Source organism: Akebia trifoliata, chromosome 2 (genome assembly GCF_017979445.1).
Source record: "Akebia trifoliata isolate Shusen 1 chromosome 2, ASM1797944v1, whole genome shotgun sequence".
Taxonomy (NCBI): domain Eukaryota; kingdom Viridiplantae; phylum Streptophyta; class Magnoliopsida; order Ranunculales; family Lardizabalaceae; genus Akebia; species Akebia trifoliata.
In genome coordinates this window covers 30,265,393-30,293,332 of record NC_141376.1, presented here as the reverse complement: position 1 = coordinate 30,293,332, position 27,940 = coordinate 30,265,393, and the positions used below count along the sequence as shown (strand labels likewise).

At 33.4% G+C, this 27,940-nt stretch overlaps 1 protein-coding gene across 28 annotated transcripts; it reads right to left on the bottom strand.

Annotated features, from left to right (window-relative positions):
• Positions 1-583: 583 nt before the first annotated feature.
• LOC147410103 (putative disease resistance protein RGA4) lies at positions 584-26,357 on the bottom strand. 28 transcript variants are annotated; one of them, XR_015175641.1, is made up of 6 exons: positions 12,598-12,849; positions 11,873-11,979; positions 11,424-11,774; positions 9,061-9,103; positions 7,723-7,824; positions 7,189-7,394 (listed from the first exon to the last, which is right to left on the bottom strand). XR_015175641.1 is itself a non-coding variant. In XM_086432308.1 (6 exons), exons 1-2 carry the CDS (start codon positions 26,201-26,203, stop codon positions 22,592-22,594), a joined length of 3,072 nt encoding a protein of 1,023 aa, XP_086288434.1. In that variant the 5' UTR covers positions 26,204-26,357; the 3' UTR covers positions 7,189-7,394; positions 7,723-7,827; positions 9,036-9,103; positions 21,533-21,624; positions 22,537-22,591. The 28 variants fall into 28 exon arrangements, 11 of the variants coding, with proteins under 11 accessions (XP_086288435.1, XP_086288434.1, XP_086288431.1 ...); XR_015175639.1 differs by having other exon boundaries at positions 11,357-11,774; positions 12,598-12,848; XM_086432308.1 differs by lacking the exons at positions 11,424-11,774; positions 11,873-11,979; positions 12,598-12,849 and adding exons at positions 21,533-21,624; positions 22,537-22,600; positions 23,141-26,357 and having other exon boundaries at positions 7,723-7,827; positions 9,036-9,103.
• Positions 26,358-27,940: the final 1,583 nt, after the last annotated feature.

Sequence of the window (27,940 nt, the reverse complement as noted above, 5' to 3'; positions counted from 1 at the left end):
TTCCTATGTAAATCACCAAAGAAATGCACATAGTTGGTGTGGCATTAGTAAAGGTTGGTATGGCAATAATAACTCTTTTTAGAAATCCACCTTATTTGTGAGAGGAACCTCTTACTTTTTGAGTTACCCACAAACTCATTCCTACAAATTCCTGTTTTTTGTCCAAGAGAAACCACATGAGGTCATAGTCAAGTATACAAAAATTATAAGACATAAAATAATTAGTTGAATTAAATCAAAACCAAGCATTCACTAAATATATCCAAGTAAAATACTCATTGGATCTTCCTTTTCCCTCTTCCTTCATCCGGGCTTGGAACCAGCAATGTAAAACGTTTAGTTTTTCATTGGCGGAGTTAAAAAGGGGTTAATTAACAATAAAATAACAATTATTAGTTAAACAATATACGAAGGAAAAAAAAATTTATATAAGTTAAAAAAAAAAAAAAAAAGGTAAATAAGTCTAAAGAAGTGAAACTAAATGTATCTAAGTGCCTCTCAAAGTCCTTGACTAGGAGGATGACAGAAGCAGGTAAAGAAGTCTAAGGTAGTGGGATTAAATGTATCTAGGTGCCTCTCAAAGTACCTCTGACTAGGAGGATGGCCATCAAGAAACATGTTGCAGAAGAACTGAGTTATTTACTCCTACACCTCACTTTGGATTTCTCTCTACATATGCATCTCCTTTTATAGCTCAGTAATCATTTCTCATGTTGCGTATTTTGCAGATCAGTCAACTTGTACTTCTTGAAGAGTCCCTTTAGATGACAACCTGTAGAATTCATAAGTGACAATTACCAAAATCATAACAATTGTGGCCCCTACTTCAAAATGGAACAATTTTGACCAAACAAAGGCACTAAATTTCATGAGTAAGAGCTGTCAAAAAATAATCATTGGATTTGGCCCATTGATTTTTGAATCTTACTAACAAACTTTCGATGGCAACCATCGAATGTGTGGGAATTCGATGGTTTCAGTCTATCAAATTTCGCATTTTTCACATAGTGTTTACTTTTTTTTATGAATGATAGGTTATGGCTAAGATTGATTCGTCGGATTGGGTCAGATAAAATTTGTCATTTTGATTCACCCACGGGGAAGAATGATGGGTCAAATCAAGTAAGTTTGTTGGTTGTGGATTTAGTTTGGTTCGGGCTGTGAGTGGAAAAAGTCAAGTTCAAGTTATGGGTTGAGAGAGGCAAGTCAGGTTAGAGTTGACCCAGATCTCATTCAGAAACTCAACTCGTCTGAAACTTTAGTTATTAGTGTTTTATGTACTGATTTGAACAAATGGGCGGACTTAATGAGGTTGGTCCGATTCAAATAAAACCATAATATTTTGAAGAACTGTTGATTTTTTTACATAACCAAATTGTCCAACCACCAATCTAAGTGAATCAACAATCCAAATATGACTTTTGGGAAAGAAAAATATAATTTCATTAATGAAAATATCCTTTAATGATACCTCAATAATATATAATTTACACAAACTTTTTTCAATTTTTACTATATATGAATTGATCCACAAACAAATATGAAATTTTTTTTTTTTTTTTTTTGTTGAATTCAGTACTGAAAACAAGTCAAATTGATGACTTAGCAAATCCGAGTCACCTTGAAATCCAAGTAATTGGTTGAGTTGACTCGGCCAATTTTCAAATCAACTCAACGAATTATAAAACTAAGGTTACAACTGAACATTGCATGTCGGATTTGTGCTTTCAAACATACCTATTGTGGACCTCTTGCACCAATGCTTGAAGAGAACACCCCAAAGTCCTGGAAAAGAAAATTATTAGCTTCGAGTGTAGCAATTGAAACATGAACACTAGAAAAATTAAAAGATTAATGATAAATGCAACTCAAGACTGTAGCCCCATTCTTAGTTTAAATATGTTTAAAAAAAATTTTGAAAATTGAAATGTTAAAGAATGGAAAATGTTATTAATTTAAAACTTTGGAAAACAAAATCCATAATATCTTAAAATAAATAAAACATTTTATTTTAGTTTTTCCTAAGTAAATCAATGCATTTTCATTCTAAAATCGAAAAGTTGATTCCATAAAGTGTTGGAGGTGAATCTCACATGTAACCAAATAATGGGATGAAATTATCTTATTTACTGCGGACAACAAACGTTTCAAACTATTTGCAAAATCCGTAAAAAATAAAAAATAAAATGTAATTTTGATAAATAAGTTGTATTTCTATTTTATTTTTATTTTTTATAAATTAAAAAATGATCAAACTTCAAATTGTGATTTTAACCCTATTGTTGTAAATGCACATAAATAATTAAGGGGTATTTAGGGTCTTTTTTCTTTTCTTTTTTTAATATTTAACTTGGGGTGTGACAAGTAAAGTTATGTTGCCAATTAGCATCCTTTTTTTAAATATTTAACTTGGGTGTAACAAGTAAAGTTGGGTTGCCAATTGCAATTTTTATATTTTTAATATTTAACTTGGGTGTAACAAGTAAAGTTCGGTTGCTAATAACAATTTTTGTTTTGTTAATATTTAACTTGAGGTCTAACAAATAAAGTTGGATTGCCAATAGCAAATTTAGAGGTATTTAGACTAATTTTAATTTTAAAATTTAAAACTGGTCGGACCCACCAGTTTTAAAATTAGGATCTTTTTAATTTTTTTAATTTATTTAATAGGCTTAGATCTATGATTTCACCGTCCACATGGAAACCACTAGGCTAGCTGGAAACTTAAATTAAAATAAAGTAAAATAAAATATCTGTTTTTAATGTTTGAGAAAACAATTAATAATAAAAATAAAATATTGAATAGATTATTAAAGAGTAATTTATCTCACACCTAGTTAAAAAATTGTAAGGGTAATTGAGTAATACGTCCTTGAGATATTTAGATTATTCAATATTATTTTAGACTTTGTAAGAATATATGTGTAGATGGATCTCATCCTTAGAATTCTATGATCTTTGATCAGCTTTGAGAATCTTAATTTTGACATTGGCTTTAAAATCGCCAACAACAATCCTCCCTTTGATTATCAATATGGATATATGGTGATTATAAGGATTTTGGATCCTATGCATATACTGTTAGAATAATTCTTTTTTTTTAGTTTTTCTGAATTTGCGGGTTACTTCGAGGGTAACCAATCTCCTTAAACAATATGTTCTGGAATCAAGATAATCCTTCATAATCACAGAATGTTTTTAAATACATTACTTCTTCTCCCCTTCTATAACTACCCACCTTCTCTACCACTAAGCACAAGGCTCTATCATACATTGACACCTGGACTAACTAAAAGAACATGGACAGCACCTTAACTACATGGGCAGAACATGGACAAAACTAACAATAACTGAAATAAAATGGACAGCAACTTAACTACATGGACAGCACATTAACTACATGGACAGAACATGGCTGAATAACTGAATTATAATGGATCAAACATGGGTCGACTGAATCGACTTTTGTTCCTGTATCCGACCCATTCTTATGCACGTAACATATACTATGCATTTAGATTGCATTTAAAAAAAATAATAATAATTAGTTGGTTTCATAGATTGCAAACCAATTCTACAGTTGTGGGTTCAAATCCAGCTTACCCATAAAATAAAATAAAATAAAATACATTTTATAGACATTGCTGAAGAAGAAGTGAAAAAAAAAGAGCAACATTTTTTTTTTTTTTGGAGTGCAATCATTTTAAAGATGTATTTTTAAGTGATGGAGTCAAATTGGTAATTGGTGGTGTGCAGCTAGTAGGCCACTTGAACTATTTGAAGGTCATTTTGAAAAAAATGAAATCAAAATTTCACTGTTGAATTATCAATAAAAAGGAGCATTTACTTGCGATCAAGGACTAAACCTAATATCACTAATTTCTCTGGTGGTATTACTAAATAACAAAATTACTTAGAATAGTGAAATAATAACTTATTGAATATTTACAATTTTAAATCATTATAGAATTCTTATTCGAATAAACTTGATGTGAAATTCATGTAATTTCTAAATGTTATATCAGTTTGACTTGCAAGTAATTTCTTACGATTTCTGTAAGAGGAAGAAAGGGAAAATCTGGGTTTTGCGAGGGTTGGAACTCGGATTTTTATGAACCAAAAGTCCATAGGATTATTTGGTAAAAGAGTATTTTCCTATTTTATTTTTTTCTAGTGATAAAATGGTCTTACGAATAAATTAATTAAGTGAAGGGCATCAGGGTGTAAATACTAATCACTTGTTGAGTTTACCAACATGAGCTAGTTGGAACCTTAAATTAAAATAAATATAAATATTATGTTTTTGTTTGGTGTGTTTGGAAAGAACAATAATTAGAATAAAATATTGAATAGATTTATTAAAGGGTACTCTATCTCACGCATAGTTTGAAAACTTGTCTCCCATTGGTAAAATAATAACTTATTAATGAATATATAAATGTTAAAATTACATTTGAGGTTTTGTATTTTAAATCAATTTGATGCGAGGGCTAACTGAGATTAGGGCTTAAAATGATACAGATTTTTTCCAAAATCCAAGTGATCCGAATCCAATTTTAACAGGTTTGATTTCATCAAGTATATCCGAATAAAAATTTTATTTAAATATGAGTTGATGTTTGACCCAAGTCGGATATGGATCCATCCCTATATCCGTCAAGATCCGAATGATATATTACTTGAAAATTTATATTTTTATATTTTTAAGTCAACATTCATCAACTAACAATAATTTGTTGTAACGGTCAAGGCCTCTTTCTAAGACGGAGAGGTTTTAATATGAAGTCACTATTTAGTAACATTTTAGCTATTTTATTTTAAAATGATTCGGATATGATCTTAACTAGTATGATTCGAATTGGATTTGCATCCGGATAAAAAATTCGGAAATGGATGGTGATTCACTCATATTTGACCCATTTTAAGTCCTAACTGAGATGGTAAGAAAGTGATTGGGTTTGCTCCCCAGGTTATGACTTCAAATCTCTATATGCCCCTTCATAGAAATGTGATTATTTAAATGTCGTAACACGTGACAGGGTGGGATGGTGCATGCGGCCCCAGGTAGACTAGTTGTACCTAAGATGTGGATACTCTCTGGACTACCCAAATAAAAAACCAACTATATGTCGAATTCCTATAACTCCTAGGTGTTGTATCAATTATAAGGTTGAATTAATGGTACTCATCACCCATTTGGTATGGTAAGGCTTCCAAATTCCAATCCTTTAGAAAAGATAACATTTTTCAAACCTGGTCCCAAACCATCGTAAACGGACAAATGGTCAAGTGCCATAATCAATCCATCACTGATTGAAAATACAAGTTGAGAATCATGGGATCCACATTAACAATGATTTTCAAAGTTTCGCCTTTGAGAACAAGGCCATTTAGATGAGGGTGGGAGTGCTATGTGTCATAATTTCATAATATAAGCCATAGACATGTCATTCCATTACAAGAGATCCATCATCTTTTACTAGACATTTGAATTCCGATTTTATTAGTTAGAATTCCTTAATTCACATTATTATCGTATTCGATCAACTTGGGCAAATAGTGAACCCATTGACCTAGAAAAACAAGTAATAAATTTGAATCATTTGTTAGCAATTTGGAATATGACAACAAATCGATACGTGAACAAAGTCGAGTTCTATTCGATTTTTGATTGCAAAAATCCGATCTAAAATTCGGTCAAGAATTCGAAAAATGAAAATATGAGCCAAATCCCTTCATACGTGTACTATATATCTCATTTCAAAGTTCAAAAACCAAAAGTTCGGTAATGTGATAGTGACGATGAAATTGGTGATGGTAACGATGATGATAGTGGTGACAATTAGGGCATTGAGGTTATTGTTTTATTGGTTTATAAAAGAAAATCAAAGTCAAGGGAGAAATCATCACTTTGAAAAATTAAGGTATAATCTCAAATAAATATAGAGGTAATGTCATTACTTTTTTAATGATAAAAAGGATATTTGTCACCTAAAAAGGTGGATTCTTCCAAATTTTTGAAACATGGCCACTTTAAATTCAATTTGTGTCTTTAAATGATAGAGGGAGAGCTTCTGTCTTCTGAGAGAAAGTAATCCCGATCCCCTCTCAATGAGAGAGGCTCTTGTATTTATAAACTTAAAGGTAATTTAATTTTTCAATTATACCCCAACTTAAAGAGGTTTAATTGATTTATTTAAAAGGCTAAATTTGTCTAAATCCAATTTTAAGGATTTTATGGATCATTACTGGGCCGAACTCATTTGTTTGGGTGTATAGCCCAATATTTAATGTGTGGATCACTTGATTTTTATTAAGATCATGGGCTTTATCTATGAAAGCCCAAATCCAAATTATATGTGGCTCGTCCCAATCAATAGCCACAATTTAAACTTATGGGCCCAATTTTAATTTAAGGGACTTTCGTTAATTTAAAAAACGACGGGGACCCATTTAAATTTTGATGCCTACAGTCCCACACACCATTATTCCAAACCTCGCTAAGAGGAAGAAGATCATTTTCATTCGGAAACTGCACGGTAAGATCTCCATTACCTAACCAATTGTGGAAAAGAAAAGAGAGATTATTTTCTTTACCCACCACAAAACGCATATTAACCAGAAAAATTGTGAGACGAACCTTTTGAGAAGTATCAAAATATTCATATTTTATCTATATTTATTATGACACTTAATAGACTTGCCGACCCTAATGCTCGTATTTGTACGTGTAATCTTACATTTAATTCAATTGAGGTCTTACATGCATTTTTAGTTTAATCATAGTATAAATTGCGCAAATAAATGATAATTGAAAATTCTAACTTTTTGTGTATTTTTGTAGATTATTGATTAAAGATTAACGAGATCCGAAGTCGAAAGATGAATGTGACAAAGTCAAGAAGCAAAACCAAATATGTTCATTTCACTTTCATTACTGTTATTATTCACCTTAGATTCTAGTATAAAATCGTGAACATTTCTATTCATTAAAATTACTGCATGCTTGTTTTTGAAGTCAAATCTAGGTTGTTCTGCCTACATTTTATTTTTTTCTAAATGATGAAAAAAATAATATAAAAATTAAACAAAGGCAAACAGAAAATTTAAGTATAATTAGACAAATTGTATATCAACATTTTGCATAATTTTTACAGTAATAGATGTTGCAAAAAAAAAAAAAAAAAAAAAAAACTATAGAAACCTTATCAATGAAATATCATATGTGGCGAGTCTATCTAGTCTATGACAGACAACAAATCCTGCAAATCCCTGTCCTTGTTAAGTTGCCTTCCATTTTTTCAGTTTGATCATTTGTTTTGTGTTCCTTTGTATTTGTCTAAAAGAAGTGAATAATCATTCCCCACGACTAATTGACTGTGAGAGAGACCAATCTGTCCATAACCAAATATAATTAAACTAAATCAGACTATGATTTGTAACATATTCAATGTAGGTTGCTAAATTGGTGTCCAACCTTATGGTCACAACAATTTACCCAAAAAGACTGATCAGATGGGGAAGGCGCAATTATGATTATAAGAGGGTCATGGGTTGAATTGGGGCACGATACGTGGGTATGTGACACCCAGGAGCAGAGGTGGGTAATACAACGCTCAACACCTTATTTGTGTAAAAGAAGCATTAACACAAACTGGTAAACATGATTCACATTTAAGGGCGGTGTAAACATCATCATTATAATATATAAAAAAGACATACCGTCTCTTTACCAATCTATAAATCCTAATCATTTGTACTCAAGATGCCAACCATCTCAACTACATATATTGCTTTTGCAGTGTCACCATGCATGAAAATCTCCTGCTAAACATGTACAAAGCAGTTAGACAAAACAGTAAAAATTTCAAAATAATTAAACCCATTATTCATCAAGATGTTGAAATATTCTATATGTTTTTTGAACTACGCTTACAACATCACAACATCTAATTATATTGAAGGCAATAGACGGTAAATATTTTTTTCTTCTTCTAATCCTTTAACTGTTTTCAAGTGTTGTCTTATGCGCTATATCTTTTAAATTGTCATTTGGATTTCTTATACTAGACTTCAACAATATATTTAATTAATTTTGAAGGGTGTTAATTGGATTACAAATCTAACGTCTGACATCTTCATCAAGTTTTCTCTGACATTTAGGGTGGACTATTAAAACCTAGAAATGGTCCCAAATTTATATTGGTCCAATTTGTTTGCCATTATGAGTATGGTGCTTTCGATGCAGTGATACTTGTTGCAAGGGCTTTTCTTGTTGTTCGATACATGTTTAATCACTTTTATCACACCTTACGCCAACTCTTTTGGTAACCAACATGAATATTTTTTTTTCCAATCAACTCTATTTGAAGTCTTGAGAAGAGTACATTTTAGGAAATTAATGGGAAAACTCACATATTGCAAACTTATATTGATAGTTTCTCTTCTCAGAAGTTCAAACTTAGAAACTGTTTATGTGTAATAATTTACTTAGAAATTGAGAGTGGTTATCATACTGACAGATTTCTTTTTGGTTCATTGTTTTATTTATTTTTAATTTTGTTTAATTGTATGGAAGATGACCTGTTAACTGTAGGAAATAACTTTTTTCTTTCTAATAATTCGAAGAGAAAAAGTTATTTTTTCTATAAAATATTTTAAACCACAACATGAACCATCATCATCAAAGCCTTATCCAAAATTTGGGGCAAGATACAACATGAATGGAAAGCTACTTGCTTATGTCGAAACATGTAAGAAAAATCCAAATATTGGCTTCCTAGCTTCATGACATGATACAAGGGATCTATCAAGTTCTTTTCAGCATACTCTATCAAAGTACATCCCATGGAATCTATTTAAAGTCTAACTGAATATAGAATATAGGGGTCATTTAGAAATGACAACTGCCATTGCCACACCAACTTTTACTAATGCCCCACCAATTCTTATGTAAATCACCAAAGAATTGCACATAGCTGGTGTGGCATTAGTAAAGGTTGCTTTGGCAATAGCAACTCTCTTTAGAAATTCACCTTATTTGAGAGAGGAACCTCTTACTTCTTGAGGGACCCTCAAACTCATTCCTACAAATTCCCGTTTTCTGTTCAAGAGAAATCAAATGAGGTCATAGTCAAGTATACAAAAATTGTATACAAAAATTATAAGATATAAAATAATCAGTTGAATTAAATCAAAACCAAGCATTCACTAAATATATTCAAGTAAAATACACTTTGGATCTTCCTTTTCCCTCCTCCTTTATCCGGGCTTGGGACCGGCAATGTAAAACATTTAATTTTACGTCGGCAGAGTTAAAAAGGGGTTAGGTAACAATAAAATAACAATTATTAGTTAAACAATATAAGAAGAAAAAAAAATATTATATAAGTTAAGAAAAAAACAGGTAAATAAGTCTAAAGTAATGAAACTAAATGTATCTAGGTACCTCTCAAAGTCCCTGACTAGGAGGATGACAAAAGCAGGTAAAGAAGTCTAAGGTAGTGGAACTAAATGTATCTAGGTGCCTCTTTCAAAGTACCTGACTAGGAGGATGGCCATCAGGAAACATGTTGCAGAAGAACTGAGTTATTTGCTCTTGCACCTCACTTTGGATTTCTCTCTACATATGCATCTCATTTTATAGCTCAGTAATCCTTTCCTCATGGTGCCTATCATGATTTGCTATGTGTTGAGTATCTCGAGGAAATTCAAATAGCTATAAAAGAGCCTAAGACAAATGGAAGGCCACTTTGCATTGGCGTCATTTGGCAGTCAAGTCCGCTGAAGCTTTAGAGACCAAGAGACCAAAGAGTTCTTTCTGAAGTAGTATCACTAGTAAGAGTGCGCAAATCCTTTATATGTATAGGTTGTTATTTGGGTATGTGTTTGTTTTCCTTGTCGTTTTGGTTGTGGTGTCATTATGTGGGTAGTTGTCGGCTGAGAACACCTTGGCCATAAAAATAAAAGAACGTAGAGGACAGTGGGAGGGATGATGGTGTTGGTATAGTGGAATGTATGAAGGAGGGACATAAAGGCCAAAACAGTAGCGCAGGTAGAGAAAAACCAAAGAAAAATAAAAGTAGGGCTCGAAAAAGGAATCCTAGAATTAAACATGAGGATCGAAATCGATGTAGAAGAGTAGTAGAGCACCAAACGACACGAAAACCCCCAAAAATCATTGTAGGAAAATGAAAGAAAGCGAGCGGAAACCCCCGAAAATAGCGATCATAAGCTCAATATTTTGAAAATTTTGACCCCCCGAATAATGATTTTGTGATCGCTATGTATGGATCATGAAGTCGCTATAAAATAGCATTCAGAGATCGCTGTGACACTTAGCAAAATTTCAAGGAAATAGAAATCAAAGGAAAAAAGCAATTGGACAACATAACGACCATGGAGATAACGATTAGAGAGGCAAAAATAGCTATCAGATGGATGAAAAGAAGCGATCGCAGGGATAGCGATAAAAGAGACAAAAGTAACGACCATCGATCAGACAGTAAGACTTAGAAAATTTTGAAGGAAAACATAGCGATTAGGGGGGATGGCGACCAACCATGATAGCGATTGAGGAGTCCCAGAAAAAGCGGTGTTATAAAATAGCGAACAAGGCTGAAAAACTTAGGAAATTTCAAAGCATACAAGATAGCGATCAAAGGGTCCAAACTTAGAAAATTTTGGATTTTTCTCGAAATTTTGCCAATCACTCATAAAATAAAACCTGGAAACCCAGTAAAGAAAACAGTCCCCTTGTAAGTGATTAGTAATCTGATGGCAATATTGATGATGATGTCTTAGTTCACCAAAATATCTTGTAATGGCTGTGCAAATCTGAAATAGCACCCAAACTAAAGAAAACCACCAAGGCAAGAGCCAAGGGAGGTCCAGCACAAGAGCCACTCAGAGTTCGTCCAAAAGTCAGATAACTAAACAGTCACCCAGAGAGCCAAGACCACAATACTGGGATGTGGGCACCATAGAGTATTGCCAAGAAATAGGGCAGGAATTGGTAAATCGATCAGCCATACAAAGGGACCCAGCAAATGAATTCCTCGGTTTGCGATCAGTACTTCGATTTCAAGGCTCTACTGTAGATAAAATTGAGAGGAGACCAATCAGCTTCCTGAGGGAGGAAGAAGATTATGATTTCTTCCCAGAGATCGACTACTATTACTGCTGGGAATCCGCTTAATGGGCATCATGGGTGAAAAGGGTTTTCAGTGACGATAAGAAATGAAAGAGGCTTGAAGAGCTAGGGTTCGTGGCTGCAGTGGAGATTTTGATGCACGATGTGTACCCCAACAAGTCTCTAATGACAATGCTCACAGAACTTTGGAACCCAGATACTCACACTTTTATCGTTACGACTGTTGAGCATGCTTTCACAGTAGAAGATGCAGTGAGGTTAGCGAAGTTACCGGTTGGAAGGTATGAGAAGGTTAGCAGAAGGCATAAAGTTCATTCACAGGAAGCTTTACATGAAGAACTGGCGGGAGAAATATAATGGATATCTCTTTGAGGAAACTCATTTTGTAGCTTTCTTGGTATATTTCTGCTTAGTCTTTTTGAACCGTCTATACCAGCAAGGTGCATCAGCTCAACAATTTTCAATGTAGTGACAAGAATTCTGGCAGAGAAGGACGTCTATATGTAGCCCAAGTATATCAAGGGTTGGACAATTATCATAAGGAGATGGCAAGTCGGGGATCTCAGAGAATGGTAGAGAATAAACAAAGCCCAAGTAGAAGATGTATGAGCCATTTTGGGTGCTGCAAAATTAAACCCATAACACCAACAATGAGAATGAATTCTCTAGTGCACTTTTTAGGTAATTGAAATGAATCTTGAACAAGGTCGAAGGAGATACCTCATGAGCGTTGTGGCAAAACAAATTACAAGCCATGCCTTCATATAACCCTTGTTACAGGTTCATGCTTTGCCTTCATTTCCTCCCAACACCAAATCAACTTCCTTCTAATCAAATAATCAACAAAACAACAAATTAAAGTGTGAAATAAAGAAAAAAAAATTCAATTTCGAGAGAAAAAAAAATAAAAACAAACCCTAGATGCTAAATGTGAGAAATTAATCATACCATCTCTTCTTTCTCGACATTCTTAAGTAGAAACCAACGTATTCTATTCTTTAAACAGAATCTAATTGATCAATCTGAGTTTTTTCGAAATTCTGGCAAAAATAAGATGAATCTAGACATTTGATACCTCCAAATCTATGAAGATGAAGGGGTGGTTCGAAGAAACTAATCAAATAGTGTTCTTTAGAGCACAAAAAAGGGATTTTCAAGTAGAAATGGAGAGAGGTTGAACGAGGTCACGTAAATGTTTTCTAACAAGATAGAAATCTATGAAAAACCAAAATTTATATTTCGAACAGAGATTCAAACAAGATAATACCCTAATTACTTCAAAAGCAACAAAGAACCTCATATCTTCATCAATAAATCACAGATAGCAATTTCTACTCCTATTAGTAACAGAATAATCAATCATTTGGAAATTGAAGAAAGACCAAAATAAATTAGAGAAAAACACAATTTTCCGTAATCAGAGAGGGAGAGAAAGTAACCCTAACCTTCTTGGACTTCCTCTTCTGGTATTCGTTCGCCAAAATCCAATCAACAGAAGAATGAGAGAAAGATGTGATCGAGATCGGGGAAGAAAGAGAGGGAGAGAGACTAGAGAGAGAGAAAGAAATTTTGAAGCCTTTAAAACGTTGCTCCTTTGATATTTATTTTAAAAAAAAATTTAATTAACATATTCGATGACTGTATCCCAAATGGTTTCAAAACTCATCCGAGACCGAGCCATATCGCCCGAGTCATCTCTGTGTTGGGCATGGACAAGACGGACGGACAAATCAAATTCTCGAACAGATAAAGAACCCCACATTCAGTTTTCATTTTTTTGAACAAGATGTCTCAAACATATTGAAAAACTCTTCCGATACGACTCAGTATCTAGCACAGACAGGAAAAGATGTGAACCGAACTTTAAAATCATGACTATTCCCAACGAATGGTTTCAATTACTCAGGATTGTCGTTTGTGTTGGTCGAATATCTTGCATTTTCACGTAATGGTAGATTTACACCAAACCATTGGCAAACTGAATAAAACATGTAATAGCGGTAGAGAATCCTACAAAAAGTTCTTGAAATCTCTCCCATTTAATAAATTTTATCAAAGAAAAAGAGAAAGAAATAGGAGGTGAAGGAAAATATGTGCACGAAATCCCTCATATTAAATAATTTGATACACAAAGGAATAGGAAGACACCTGGAAAGTGGAAACAAATATGTGCTTTGATTTGGTCTTCAACAAATGATCTAGTAAGTATGTGAGATGAGGAACTTCTCTTTTTTTTTTGATAACCGGATATCCCCGTAGATACAGATCAGGCCTGTATCTGGGCTTTGCCCAAACCATAGACCATGGTCTTGATAAAGGACTTGTCCAGGGGCACATGCAACACCCGCACATCACACGCACCCAGGTAAGTGGGGGTGTGCTCTCACGGGTTGCCCTGAGAAATTAATGCTCATATTGGGTATCGAACTCACGACCTACAAGCATTATGCACTTATCGGTCCGAAATTGCATTGAGCCAACCACTCGGGGTTTATAAAGAACTTCTCTTATAAGCAATTGTTGAGTAGATATTAGGTGTTATAGACCCTCATTTGATAAAACCATGAGTTGGGGTCAATCACATATTTCTAAAATAAAATTCAGAAAGTGGAGGTATTTGCAATCTTCATCATCATCCTCTACTAATAATACCAACTCTTTACACTAGGAAACAAAAAAAACAAAAAAAAAATTGAGATCTTCTAAGTTCTTGTACAACCCACTAGGTATTACCTTTAGAATTTGACAATCACTCATTTTCAAGAGGAGAGAGAAGTGGAGCCTTCAACACAAGACTTATGACCCAAATATCTCACATTATCCATTTCCACTTTAAGATGTCTCTTTAGGATAGGTGGATGCCAAAGAGGAGGGAGGGTTTCGCATGAATTACAATATTGTAACTCATCATTCACCAATTTGGAGAATGATGGATTCCCTATCCAATTTGGAAATCTTTCACCATTCTAGCCCTTGATACTTAGCATTGTGAGATTAGAATGAGATTGGTGCCTTTTAAGTACTTCATTCGCAAAACTCGCTTTGTGATTGTCACTATAATCATCACCCCATCCCATGTAACGTTTCTTTCAAATTCACTTTATTTTGGAGCTCAAAAATATGCAATTCATCTTTGAGGTTGATCAATCTCTTTGGTTTTGCTATCTCATGTCCACTCTCTTATCAACATTGAACTTTCACAGTGTTTGTAGACATGTTAATCCTCCAATTCACTCTAGTATCCAACGAATGTTTGCAGTCCAAAAATCAAGATGGTGTAGATTAATCAAGTTTCGTGTGTCCTTGGGTAACTCAACTAACCAATAACACTTACTAGGGTCTAACATCTACAAGTTATAAAGGCTGCTCGTTCAGTCATGCAATCTTTGTATATTTGTAGAAAATACGGTAAGGTACAGTAGGTGTTTCACATTGCCAATGAGTCACACAATTGTTTGATTTCTATAGCGCACACATCCAACACACGAAATAATTTTGTTTCTTGGAATTGATTATTAGGGATGCTCCCAGTTTCAATTCTTGGGCATACTAGTAAAGTGTGCATCCTTTGCATTTAAGAAATTCCTTAAAGATTGTTGGATCATTTTCTTTATGAGTGATGCATGACAAATATTGAGCATCTTTAAAAAAATGAAGTACTGGCTGATAGTACTGAGCATCTCAAAAAAATTGTTGACATACCTCCATAGACCTTTTTTTCCATCGCTCTCAATTGTTTTTGGGTGGTTCAAATACCCCTCATAAAATTGATGAGTATAATACCCTATTTTTTAAGAGAGTTTCTATCGCCGCACCAACTTTTTTCTAATGCCATCCCAAGATGTGTGCTAATTCTTTGGTGATTTACATATGAATAGGAGTGGCATTAGAAAAAATTGGTGTGGCAATAGGATATCTTTTTTTAAAACTAATGACATTGCCCCTTGAATTGGGTCTTTTCTCATAAGCTGATCGGAAATGACCGAAAAAATCTTTTCTTCAACCTCTAATAGGAAAATCATTAAATTTTCTCCTGAAAACCAATCATCTTCAAGCTCTTCAACCTTCCTATATATAACCTATAGTTTTGCCCTCCTACAAGAAAATACTAGCTTTGCCCCTACTCATATGTACACAAAACTGAGTCAAGTTGAACACTCACAAGTTTGCTCGGGGAAGTCAATTAAAAATATATTAAATTTCTTAATAAATATATATATATATCTTTACTTCCACAAAAATATTTTACATAGCCTTGCTCAACCGAGCTATTGCTGCAATAATTGGCACCATCATCTCCACAAAATGACTGTATCTTTGAATAGTCCCACACACCATTATTCCAAACCTCGCTAAGAGGAAGAAAATCCTTTTCATTCGGAAACTGCACGGTAAGATCTCCATTACCTAACCAATTGTGGAAAAGAAAAGAGAGATTATTTCCTTTACCCACCACAAAACGCATATTAGTCAGAAAAATTGGGAGAACCTTTTGATAAGTATCGAAATATTCATATTTTATCTATATTTATTATGACACTTAATAGACTTTCCGACCCTAACGCTCGTATTTGTATGTGTAATCTTACATTTAATTCAATGGAGGTCTTACATGCATTTTTAGTTTAATCATAGTATAAATTGCGTAAATAAATGATAATTGAAAATTCTAACTTTTTGTCTATTTTTGAAGATTATTGATTAAAGATTAACGAGATCCGAAGTAGAAAGATGAATGTGACAAAGTCAAGAAGTAAAACCGAATATGTTCATTTCACTTTCATTGCTGTTATTATTTACCGTGACACGATAAAATGGATTGAATAAAGGAATGTGGTAATCCATGATTTGATGAAGTAGTTGCAATAGATAATATCCGAGGAAAAATGGGCTCACATAATGAAATAGTCGAGGTCGTTGTTAAACCACCAAAATCCATAATCAAGCCCAAAGTTTATGCTCAAGCCCAATTCATCGAAAATCCATAATCAAGCCCAACTCTAACTCTTCAATTATTCTCAATATTTCCTAATTTGTTCCTTGATTCGATCTCACATGTCTCAAGAAAATATTAAATTAATCGCTCCACATTTTCTATAAATACCCTAAGCCACTCTCTACACCATACAACCCTTCAACCCTTATTGCCCAAAGCTTGCTCAATATTTTGTAAATGACATGAGATAAATAAACAAGAATGAATGATAAGAAAATAATTAAATAGTGTAAGAGGATTTGATCGTTGAGCTTGCAGATCATATAGCTTTGCATGCAAGGGTGGAGTCAAGATTTTACGCACGTGAGGGCAACCAATAGAGAATTTTTTGTAGGGCCAATAACTCATAAATCCTAATAGACTTTGAAAAATCTTGTGGGGGCAAGTGGCCCCACCATAAATCCACTCTTGTTTGAATTTGTGGTTTGTGGCTGCAAAATTTTTATTCGTTATTGTCGACTACTAACGACACTAGATATCCATGGAATCAATAATGGTGTTTATGAGTGAGCATTTCTATATGATCGCCCATAAACAAATGTAATGACGTCCACAAAATCTGAAATTTAAACATAATAATATCCACACAATAATTTTTTAGTTCTAGTTTTCGCCAACTCTTTGTTTTGGGAGATTTTTGAGTTCTTAGTTATGAGTAATCTTACATTTGAATTATTTTGTGGATATTATTATTACATTTAAATTTCAGATTCATAAAACTTTCTTTTATGATAGTATATTGTATCAATATATTGATTATTTACGCTATTATCATCTTTGGGTGTGTGTATTTAGTTCCTTGGATTCTGGCATAGAATCAAGAACATTTCTATTCATTAAAATTACCGTATACTTGTTTTTGAAGTTAAATCTAGGTTGTTCTGTTTTTTTTTTTTTTTTTTTTTTTTCTAAATGATGAAAAAAATAATATAAAATTAAAAGAAAGCCAAAAAAAAAAACAGGAAATTTAAGTATAATTAGACAAATTGTATATCAACATTTTGGATAACTTTTACAGTGATAGACATTGCAAAAAAAAAAAAAAAAAGCTATAAAAATCTTATCAATAAAATATCATATGTGGCAAGTCTATCTAGTCTATGACAGACAACAAATCCTGCAAATCCCTATCCTTGTTAAGTTGCCCTCCCTTTTTTCAGTTTGATCATTTGTTTTGTGTTCCTTCGTGTTTGTCTAAAATAAGTGAATAATCATTCCCCACAACTAATTGACTGATAGAGAGAGACTAATCTGTCCATAACCAAATATAATAAAACTAAATCATAGACTATGATTTGTAACATCTTCAATGTAGGTTGCTAAATTTGTGTCCAACCTTATGTTCACAACAATTTACCCAAAAAGACTGAATATAGAATATAAGGGTCATTTAGAAATGAGAGTTTCTATTACCACACCAACTTTTACTAATGCCGCACCAATTCCTATGTAAATCACCAAAGAATTGCACATAGTTGGTGTGGCATTAGTAAAGGTTGCTATGGTAATAGTAACTCTCTTTAGAAATTCACCTTATTTGAAAGAGGAACTTCTTACTTCTTGGGGGACCCTCAAACTCATTCTTATAAATTCCCGTTTTCTGTCCAAGAGAAATCACATGAGGTCATAGTCAAGCATACAGAAATTATAAGATACAAAATAATGAGTTGAATTAAATCAAAATCAAGCATTCACTAAATATATCCAAGTAAAATACTCATTGGATCTTCCTTTTCCCTCCTCTTTTATCCGGGCTTGGGACCGGCAATGTAAAACATTTAATTTTACGTTGGCGGAGTTAAAAAGGGGTTAGTTAACAATAAAATAATAATTATTAGTTAAACAATACAAGAAGAAAAAACTATTATATAAGTTTTTTTTCAAAAAAAGTAAATAGGTCTAAAGTAATGAAACTAAATATATCTAAGTGCCTCTCTAAGTCCCTGATTAGGAGGATGACAAAAGCAGGTAAAAAAGTCTAAGAGAGTGGAACTAAATGTATCTAGGTGCCTCTCAAAGTACCTGACTAGGAGGATGGCCATCAGGAAACATGTTGCAGAAGAACTGAGTTATTTGCTCTTGCTCCTCACTTTGGATTTCTCTCTACACATGCATCTCTTTTTATAACTCAGTAATCTTTTCCTCATGTTGCCTATCATGTTTTGCTACCGTGTTTTGCAGATCTGTCAACTTGCACTTCTTGAAGAGTCCCTTTCGATGACAACCTGTAGAATTCATAAGTAACAATTACCAAAATCATAACAATTATGGCCTCTACTTCAAAATGGAACAAATTCGATCAAATGAAGGCACTAGATTTCATGAGTAAGAGCCGTCAAAAAATAATCAACGGATTTAGTCCATTGATTTTTTAATCCAACTAACAAACTTTCGATGGCATTTTTCGATGAGGTGAACAGTTGAATATGTGGGAATTTGATGGTTTTAGTTTGTCAAATTTCCCGTTTTTCACATAGTGTAACCACATTACTTTTTTATGAATGATAGGTAATGGCTAAGATTGATTCAACGAATTATCCAACCTAGTCATGGTAATGGATAAGATTGATTCATCGGATCAAAATTGTCATTTTGATAATAAACAGGTCAGGTTTGAGTCATAAGTTTTTTGATTATAAACAGGTCAGGTGAAGAATGATGGGTCAACTCAAGTAAGTTTATTGGTTGTAGATCAAGATTGGTTCGGGCTGTGAGTGGAAAAAGTCAAGTTCAATTTATGGGTTGAGAGAGGCAAATCAAGTTAGAGTTGACCCAGATCTCATTCAGAAACTCAACTCGTCTGAAACATTAGTTATTAGTGTTTTATGTACTGATTTAAACAAATGGGCGGACTTAATGAAGTTGGTCCGATTCAAATAACCAATTGTCCAACCACCAAGCTAAGTGAATCAACAGTTTTTCTGATCCATTTTAAATTTATAAAATTTTAAATTTCCTTTTCCAAATATGATTTTGGGAATAGAAAAATATAATTTCATTAATGAAATATCCTTTAATGATATATTATTGACCAAATGTCACATATTATTATCCCTTCGTTGAACATAAAATAATATAATATCAGTGAACAACATTCAATGTGAAAATATTCTAAATTATTTTATTAATAAAAATTAAAAATAAGTCATTGGCATTACAACATTTGTAAATTTACAAGATTAATTCGATTATGATTTGGAATATATATTTAGTAATTCATTTAAAAATTTGGTTAAAAAGTCGAAGAATGGCAAAAATGTGATATGATAGTGTTTCGGATATAATTCGAGTTCAACACTATAGAAAACTTTCAAAAATTCGTGTGTATAAATATTAAATTTTTCAGAGAATTTATATCCGCATATCAAACATTAAAGCCTTATTAAAATTAAAAACACTAGGATGCTTCTATATATATTGTCTAACTTCTTAAAAAGCAAATTATTTTTCATATATTTTTAGTAAAAAAATAATTAAAAATTAATTTTTAAATCAAAGAATCAATCTCTCTCTCCTTTTTTAAGTCCACAAATGATTTCTGACTTGAAAATTTTCACTCAGTCTGTTGACGTGGAAAGCAAACAGAACCGTCGATCTTTTTGCCTTGTGTATCCCCAAAAAAGAATCTATGGCTTTGTGCCCTTGTCAGCCGCGTACAGATTGAGTACAAATTTCAAGTCTGGAAATTTCAAGAACGAAATTCAGTTCCTGTGGAATAGGAAACGGTGTCTACTTCATAAGATTTACCATACAACTCTTCTCTCTCTCTCTCTCTCTCTCTCTCTCTCTCTCTCTCTCTATATATATATATATATAGGGTCAGGTTCGAGGGACATCCTCAAAACCATATGAGAAACTGGTGTTTCTCAGCTGTTGGATTTTGAAAAACTAACGGCTGAGATTCTAATAGACGTCACTTCCGAATGAAAAAATAACTTTTAGATTATTTAAAAACAACTCCCTCAGTTTTGCTCTTTTTATTTTATTTTAACTAACGATCTGTTTCTATTAAGAAACCCCCAACCCTTCCTTCCTCTCGACAGAAACCCAACTCCTTCTCTTCTCTCTCGAATGAACGATTGCAAAAAAAAAAAACCCTTCATTCATGATATCAATAATAGAGCATTCAACAATCCAATATCCTAAAATATGGAAATTAGTGGAAGAGCCTCTAGCATTCAGTTGGACAAGAACTTCACAGCATGTGCACTGAAGCACACCCAGGTGCATCTAGTCATTGTTGACCGAGTTACCACTGGTATACAAGAGAATGGTTTCATCATAATGGGTATGATATTATTACAAGTGCATTCTATAACAGAATAGCTTCTTCAGAGGGGGTATGATATTATCAAATATGCATTCTACAACATATTCTCCAATTGACAAATTCTATTCAAGGATTCAAAGTAAAAAAAAAAAAGGGGGTTTTCTTAGCATCATATATATCCCACCTTTCTCCTCCAGCACCAAAGCAAGATCTCAATTGTTGCAACTTTTCTCTATGGCCAGATCGCTATGTCAATCACTCCGATCACTTTATCTAATTCAAAATCAGATTATTTAAGCAATATGGTTTGCATCTGTTATCTCTGCTACAGGATTCACAGACAACACCGCAAGATAACATTTTGAACATCTCTGCTTCTAAGCAAATGCTTTCCAGGGAAGTCATGGAAGACTCATAATTGTGAATAATGTGGCTTGTCTCATAATGGTTGGGTTTTCATTCTATTTCCTGTGGAGATGGAGAAGGAAACGAAGGGTTTGTTTTCAGTCATTCATTCTAGAGAGAAGAGAAGGAGTTTGGTTCGAAGAAAACGAATGGGGTTTTCTGTCGAGACTTGACAGAAATTTGTCGTTCTGTCGATCGATGGTTTTCAATCATTCTGTCGAGAAGAGGGATGGTTTTCAGTCGTTCATTTGAGAGAGAAGACAAGGAGTTGGGTTTCTGTCGAGAGGAAGGAAGGGTTGGGGGTTTCTTAATAGAAACAGATCGTTAGTTAAAATAAAATAAAAAGAGCAAAACTGAGGGAGTTGTTTTTAAATAATCTAAAAGTTATTTTTTCATTCGGAAGTGACGTCTATTAGAATCTCAGCCGTTAGTTTTTCAAAATCCAACAGCTGAGAAACATCAATTTCTCATATGGTTTTGAGGATGTCCCTCGAACCGTCCCCATATATATATATAAAGTTTATTTATAATTTGTATATCAAATATAATTTTTATCTGATTGGATTAGGATCCTAATATTGGACCTAATAAATAACTCAACTTGAGAATGACTGAATCTGATAATTATCGGATCGAGTCTCAGATCAACCTGATCGGATCTAGACCTGATCTATTAACAGCTTTACGAGAAATAATCAAAGATTCTTACATTTTGCATACACTCATAGGCACTTCTCCATTGCTGAAATGGGCTTAAATTCACATTTCCTGTTGGGTCCAGAACCTGTTTGATCCCACCATCTGCAAAATAAAAGTTCAGATGTAAATAAAGCCTTTAGTCGAGTTAACTCAATGATTCACGAGTCCAAATTCGTTAAATATATTAGAATTTATAATAATATTTTGTATCATGTTCTCTGAAAATAGCTCTAAATGTAAAACAACTCGATTAAATCTCGAGATTTCATAGAATCTCAGATTTAGTGATTAACCAAAAACAGGATGCCACATGTATTGAAAACTTCTCTAGCTTGGGTGTTTTTGTTAGTTAGAAATGTCCTCGATACATGCGGCGTCCTATGAAACTCATGCCCATTGGTTAAGTAGGAACAATAGGGTTCACATCTTAGTTATTTGTTTAAAAACTCTGAAACATTAGTTATTAGTATTTTATGTACTGATTTGAACAAATGAGCGGACTTAATGAAGTTGGTCCGATTCAAATAAAACCATAATATTTTGAAGAACTCTTGATTTTTTTACATAACCAATTTTTCAACCACCAATCTAAGTGAATCAACAATTTTAAATTTATAAAATTTAAAATTTCCTTTTCTAAATATGATTTTGGGAAAGAAAAATATAATTTCATTAATATGAATTGATACAATTTACACAAACATTTTTCAATTTGTAATATATATGAATTGATCCACAAAAATTGAACCCTGGTACCATCGCTGCCAAAAATATATGAATTTTTTTTTGTTGAATTCAGTATTGAAAACATTGCTAGTATAGTTATAGCCATAGTTTTAAAACTCAACTCCGATGCAAATCGAGTCAAATTGATGACTTAGCGAGTCCGAGTCACCTTGAAATCCAAGTAATTGGTTGTGTTGACTTCGCCAATTTTCAAATCAACACAACGAAGAATAAAACTAAGGTTACAACTCTGAACACTCCATGTCATATCTGTGTTTTCAACCATACCTATTCAGAATCACTTTGCACCACTTCTTGAATCATAATCATTTGCACAATACGTTCAAAAGTCCTGAAAAGAAAATTATTAGCTTCCAGTGTAGCAACTGAAACATGAACACTAGAAAAATTAAAAGATCTATGATAAATGCAACTCAAGACTGTAGCCCCATTCTTAGTTTATATATGTAAAAAAAAATTGAAAATTGAAATGTTAAAGATTGGAAAATGTTATTATTTAATTTAAAACTCAATATTATTGGAAAATTTTTCATAATATTTTAAAATAATAAAACATTTTATTTTAGTTTTTCCTAAGTAAATCAATGCAGTTTCATTCTAAAATCGAAAAATTGATGATTCCATAAGTGTTGGAGGTGAGTCTCACAAGTTACCAAATAATGGTATGAAATTATCTTATTTATTGGGGACAACAAAAGTTTCAAACTATTTTGCAAAATCCATAATATAAAAAAGAAAGTAATTTTGATAAATACGTTGTATTTTTTTTTTATTATTATATATTTTATAAGTTAAAAAAAGGTGAAACTTCAAATTGTGATTAATTTAGGGGTATTTAGGGTATTTTAGTGGGAAAAAAAACAAAGCATACCGTGTATAAGTTGGGGATGTGTGATATCTTGGGCCAACATTCGCCTCTCTTCTTCTTGCACTGTTCTGCTAGCAATGGACAATTGTAAATTTCGAGAGTTTGAAGCGTGGTGGGCAGTCCCTCCTTTGGCAAGGTTGCTAGTCTTTCACAATTGTCGATAGACAATTCTTTAAGGGAGATGAGGTCTTTCAATCCATCTGGCAAGGATGCCAGTTGAGGAAGGCAATCAAGATATAACTCTTGAAGGGATACTAGGTATTGTAGACCCTCATCTAGAGTAACCAACTCTTCACATCTATAGATTAAAAGCTTTTTGAGTGCTTTTAGCTTCTTTAACGACCCACTGGGTATGGCCTTTAGATTTGTAAAATTACGTATCCTCAAGGAGGAGAGAGCGGCGAAGTAAGACAGAGAGCTTAATATCCTCTCATTGCAATTTCTTAAATTTAACTCACGAACATTTGTCAAAAACCTTGGAAGAGCAATCAAACTCATGCAATCAACAATTTCAAGTATACGGAGGCAAGGGAAATCACCTTTTTCTTCAGTGCCACTACTCCATTCTACTAAATTTGGGAATGAACTAATAAGAAGCACTTCCAATGAGGGAAAAGCCTTATTAAACAGGTTTCCATCAACCAAAAAATCACCACCGTGTAGATATAATATCTTGAGGGAAGGTAGCTGCCAGAGAGGAGGGAGGGTTTGATATGATTTACAATTCCATATCTCCACTTTCTCCAGTTTGGAGAAAGACGGATCCCCAATCCAGCTTGGAAATCTTTCACCATTGTAACCTTTGATATTTAGGATTCTGAGATTAGGGTGAGGTTGGAACCTTTCAAGTATTTCCTCTGCAATACTTACACTCTGATAACCTTCCCATGATAATTCCAACTCCTCCACTTCAATATATTCTCTATTATCCCACACGACCTCTTCTGCATTGACCACATTTTGGAGCCCTGAAATCTGCAATCGACCACTGAGGTTAATCAATTTCATCAATTGTCCAATCTCTTGCCCACTATCTTTACCAACAACGAACTCTGACAGTGTCCGTAGACATGTTAATCTCCCAATTCCCTTTGGTGTCGAACACATTTGAAATGTATCAAAGGTAAGATGTCGTAGGTTCATTAGGTTTCTTGTGTCCTTGGGTAACTCAACCAATGCACTACAACCACTAAGATTTAATGTCTGTAGATTATAAAGGCTGCTCACTGATTCGGGCAATCTTTTTATATAAGAAGATAAAAGGGCAAAGTATCGTAGGTGTTTCAAATTGCCAATTGAATCCGGCAACTCCTTCATTCCAAAACCATTCAATCCCAACACACGAAGGAATTTCATTTGTTGGAATAGATTAGTGGGGACGCTTTCAGTTCCAAACCACGGGGACATTAGTAAAGTGTGAAGCCTTTTGCATTTAAGAAACTGCTCAAACATTGTAAGATTACTTCTTGTATGAGTGATGCAATAAGCATACCGACCCTTTTCAGGAAAATTAATTAATTTTTTGTCCTCCATTCTAAAACATTCACCTTCGGAAAGTGATTGTGCTAGATCATGAATCAGATCATGCATCTTGTACACCAATCTGCCATACTCATTTTCCTCATACTGGAAGAACGACCTCCATAGCAAATCATCGAAGTAATCACAACCCACATCTTCCATTTCCATTTGCCCCACATTGGATGTAATAAAACCTTCCCCCATCCACAATTTGACCAATTTCTTCTTTTTAAATTCATAGTCCTTGGGAAATATGCTACAATACAGAAAGCACTGCTTTAGATGTGAGGGCAAATGATGATAACTCAATCTTAGAGAATTTAAGATATCATCTTCTCTTCCTTGTGGCAATTTCCATATTTCACTGTTCAAAATGTCTTTCCATTTCCTTTCTTGTTCCATACCTTCTAAGACGCCTCCGAGTGCCTTTGCAGCCAAAGGTATACCCCTACACTTTTTTGCAATTTTCTTGCCAACCACCATCAGATCTGGATGCTCATCCCAGCTCTCAGTTGGAAATGCCCGTTTTCCTAGCAATAACCAACAATCTTCATCTGACAAAATTCCCAAGGGATAACCATGAATAGTGCCCATGATCCGTGAAACTTTTTCACTTCGGGTAGTGACAAGAATTTTACTCCCCTTTTCTCCACATTGCAAGGGAGCGCTTAGGACTTTCCACTTTTCAGAATCTTCATTCCAGACATCATCTAGTACGAGTAGAAATTTCTTCCCACTCACTATTTTCTTAATTTCTTCAGCGAGTGAGGTTAATTCCTTATAATTAGATGACGTCTTTGAAGTACTCTCTATAATCGCCTTTGACAGTCTTTCCAAATCAAAATCATCAGACACACATACCCATCCTCTTATTTCAAAATGCTTTTCAACGCTCTCGTCGTTATAAATTAGCTGAGCAAGGGTTGTCTTACCGACTCCACCCATACCGACTATGGGAATAACAGAGAGCTCCTTTGCAACAGACCCATCAGATACCAACAGATTTATTAACTTCTCCTTATCGTTTTCTCTACCGTAAACATCTGATTCATGTATCAAGGAGATGGTTTTCGATCTCTTCCCGACTTCAGATAGCTGCGACCCTCCACCTCCTTCACGAAAATGAAGATCATTCTTTTCCTTTGCAATCCTTTCTAATTTCTCATTGATGTCCTTTATCTTATGACTTATCTCATATCGAAATCGAAGCGACTTTAAACAGAAACAGGAAAGGAAGAAATTGCATACCTGCTTCCACTTGCTAGTTTCCACTTTGGATCGTAAAGCTTCAGTTGCAAACTCATCCAATATGTCTTCAGCATCGTAAGCGACATCTTTAAGCTTTGTCATCCAATCTCTCACCTGGTACGAGTGGATTTGCTTTTCCTCAGCATCCTGAAGAACCGATTGAATTGCTGACATGAAACTAGACAATTTGTCCAACTCCTCCTTAACACCCCATAACAATCCAAACTCTGTTACAATTGAAGAGCCAAGCAGCTCCAATACAGGCTTAAGAAAAGCATATGCTACTGATTCTGCCATGCTTATTATATAAATCTCTTAAGAAGACTATGAAACAGAAATAGACTTGCAATTGATGAATGAAATTGTTGATGTTGAAGAAGAAGGAGAAGAAGAAACAGCAGCAACAACAACAACTTTTGACTTGTATTGGGGGGTGCATGTGCTTACTCAATAATTGATGGTGGTGGGATCAGCCATCAATTATTAAGAGTAATTCTATTGGCACTCCAGATTTTACTTATTACACCTCAACTAAATTAAATAAATAAGATGAGTAGGTTAATTATTATTTTAAGAGAGAACAGCATCAACATTGAGTTGTCTGGAGTATATGATTGTCGTTGGTACAATTTTGTTAGTGTATTATTGTTAAAATTCTGTTATGGAAATTAATGTCAGTTATGATTCTAAATAGTGTGTTAGTTTTAACTGGATATGACTAAATAATTTAAATAATTGGAATGTAAAATGTAAAAGTTGGGGTGCCAACAGAAGTTCACGCCACTCGATTGGATTTAAAGTTGACTCGATTGAACAAATTTTCTGAGTAAACTCCATAATAACCAGTTCGACTTGTTAAAACAGCTGACTCAGTTGGGAAATCATCAAAATCAGGTCATGAGATAACAATCCAAACTCTGTTACAATTGAAGAGCCAAGGAGCAACTACTTAATGAAATTGAAAGCTGAGTTGCAACAACTAATGAAATTGATGATTTTGAAGAAGAAACAGCAACAGCAGCTTTTGACTTCTTTTGGGGGTTGTGGATGTGCTTACTGAGTAATTAACACTTGTATTTATTTTTTTTAAATAATATTCAATATAAAGATTTTTAACCAACTCATGATTCATGAAGGCCGTTTCTATCTTGAAATTACATCTCAAAATATTTATAATAAAAAAAAAATTCGTATTTATTACTGTTGTGGTTATTATTTATTACCATTCACTTTCTTTAATTTCCCCTTTCTTTCATGTCAAGATTTTTAAATACCATTTCTGTCTTGAGATTTTCAAAACATTTTTAATACACATGGCATCATGCCATTGGTTCATCTTAACATAGAAATTTCTTTAACAGCAAATTCGTACTCCATATTTAGGTAAATTTCCCTAAACCTAAACCCGGTCAGATTTTTATCAGATTTCCAATTTGAGTTGTTAGTAAGTCATCTCCAATATTCAATTAAGTGATTGAAATCGATCGAGTTTGGTGTTAAATCCACAGTTTTAAAATTATGAGATAACGTTCAAAAGTATAATTATTATTTTCATATAAAGTATATTAATAACATTTTCTTTTTTTAAATATGCCTGTAAACAGCAGACCGAGCCCGTATCCATGACTCCGTAGACTATGTTGATGACTATTACTATAATACCAAATATTTATACAAATTACTTGAAATTATCAAAAAAATATATATATTCTATCAACATCATCATCACAAAGCCTCACCCTTTTTTTTTTTTTTTTTCTATCATGAAGATGAATTTTTTCATCTCCTTCATTAATAGTCACAAAATTCAGTGACTAAAAAAAAAAAAAAACTCCAAAATAATGAACAGCCTTGGAAGATTATATGCTGGAACAAAAATTTTAAGGGGATGTAACAAATAAAAAATTGAACAAGCAAACCTGTATTACCAGATTCATAATCGTGAATTAGTAGAAAGATAATCAGTTAGCAATACAATTCATACTGGATTCATGAAATACAACGAACACGTACTAACCAATTTGCAAACCCAAC

Bases quoted from the DNA above. Each gene is read 5' to 3' on its own strand.
- LOC147410103 (XM_086432309.1), bottom strand. From the start codon at position 26,203: ATGGCAGAATCAGTAGCATATGCTTTTCTTAAGCCTGTATTGGAGCTG.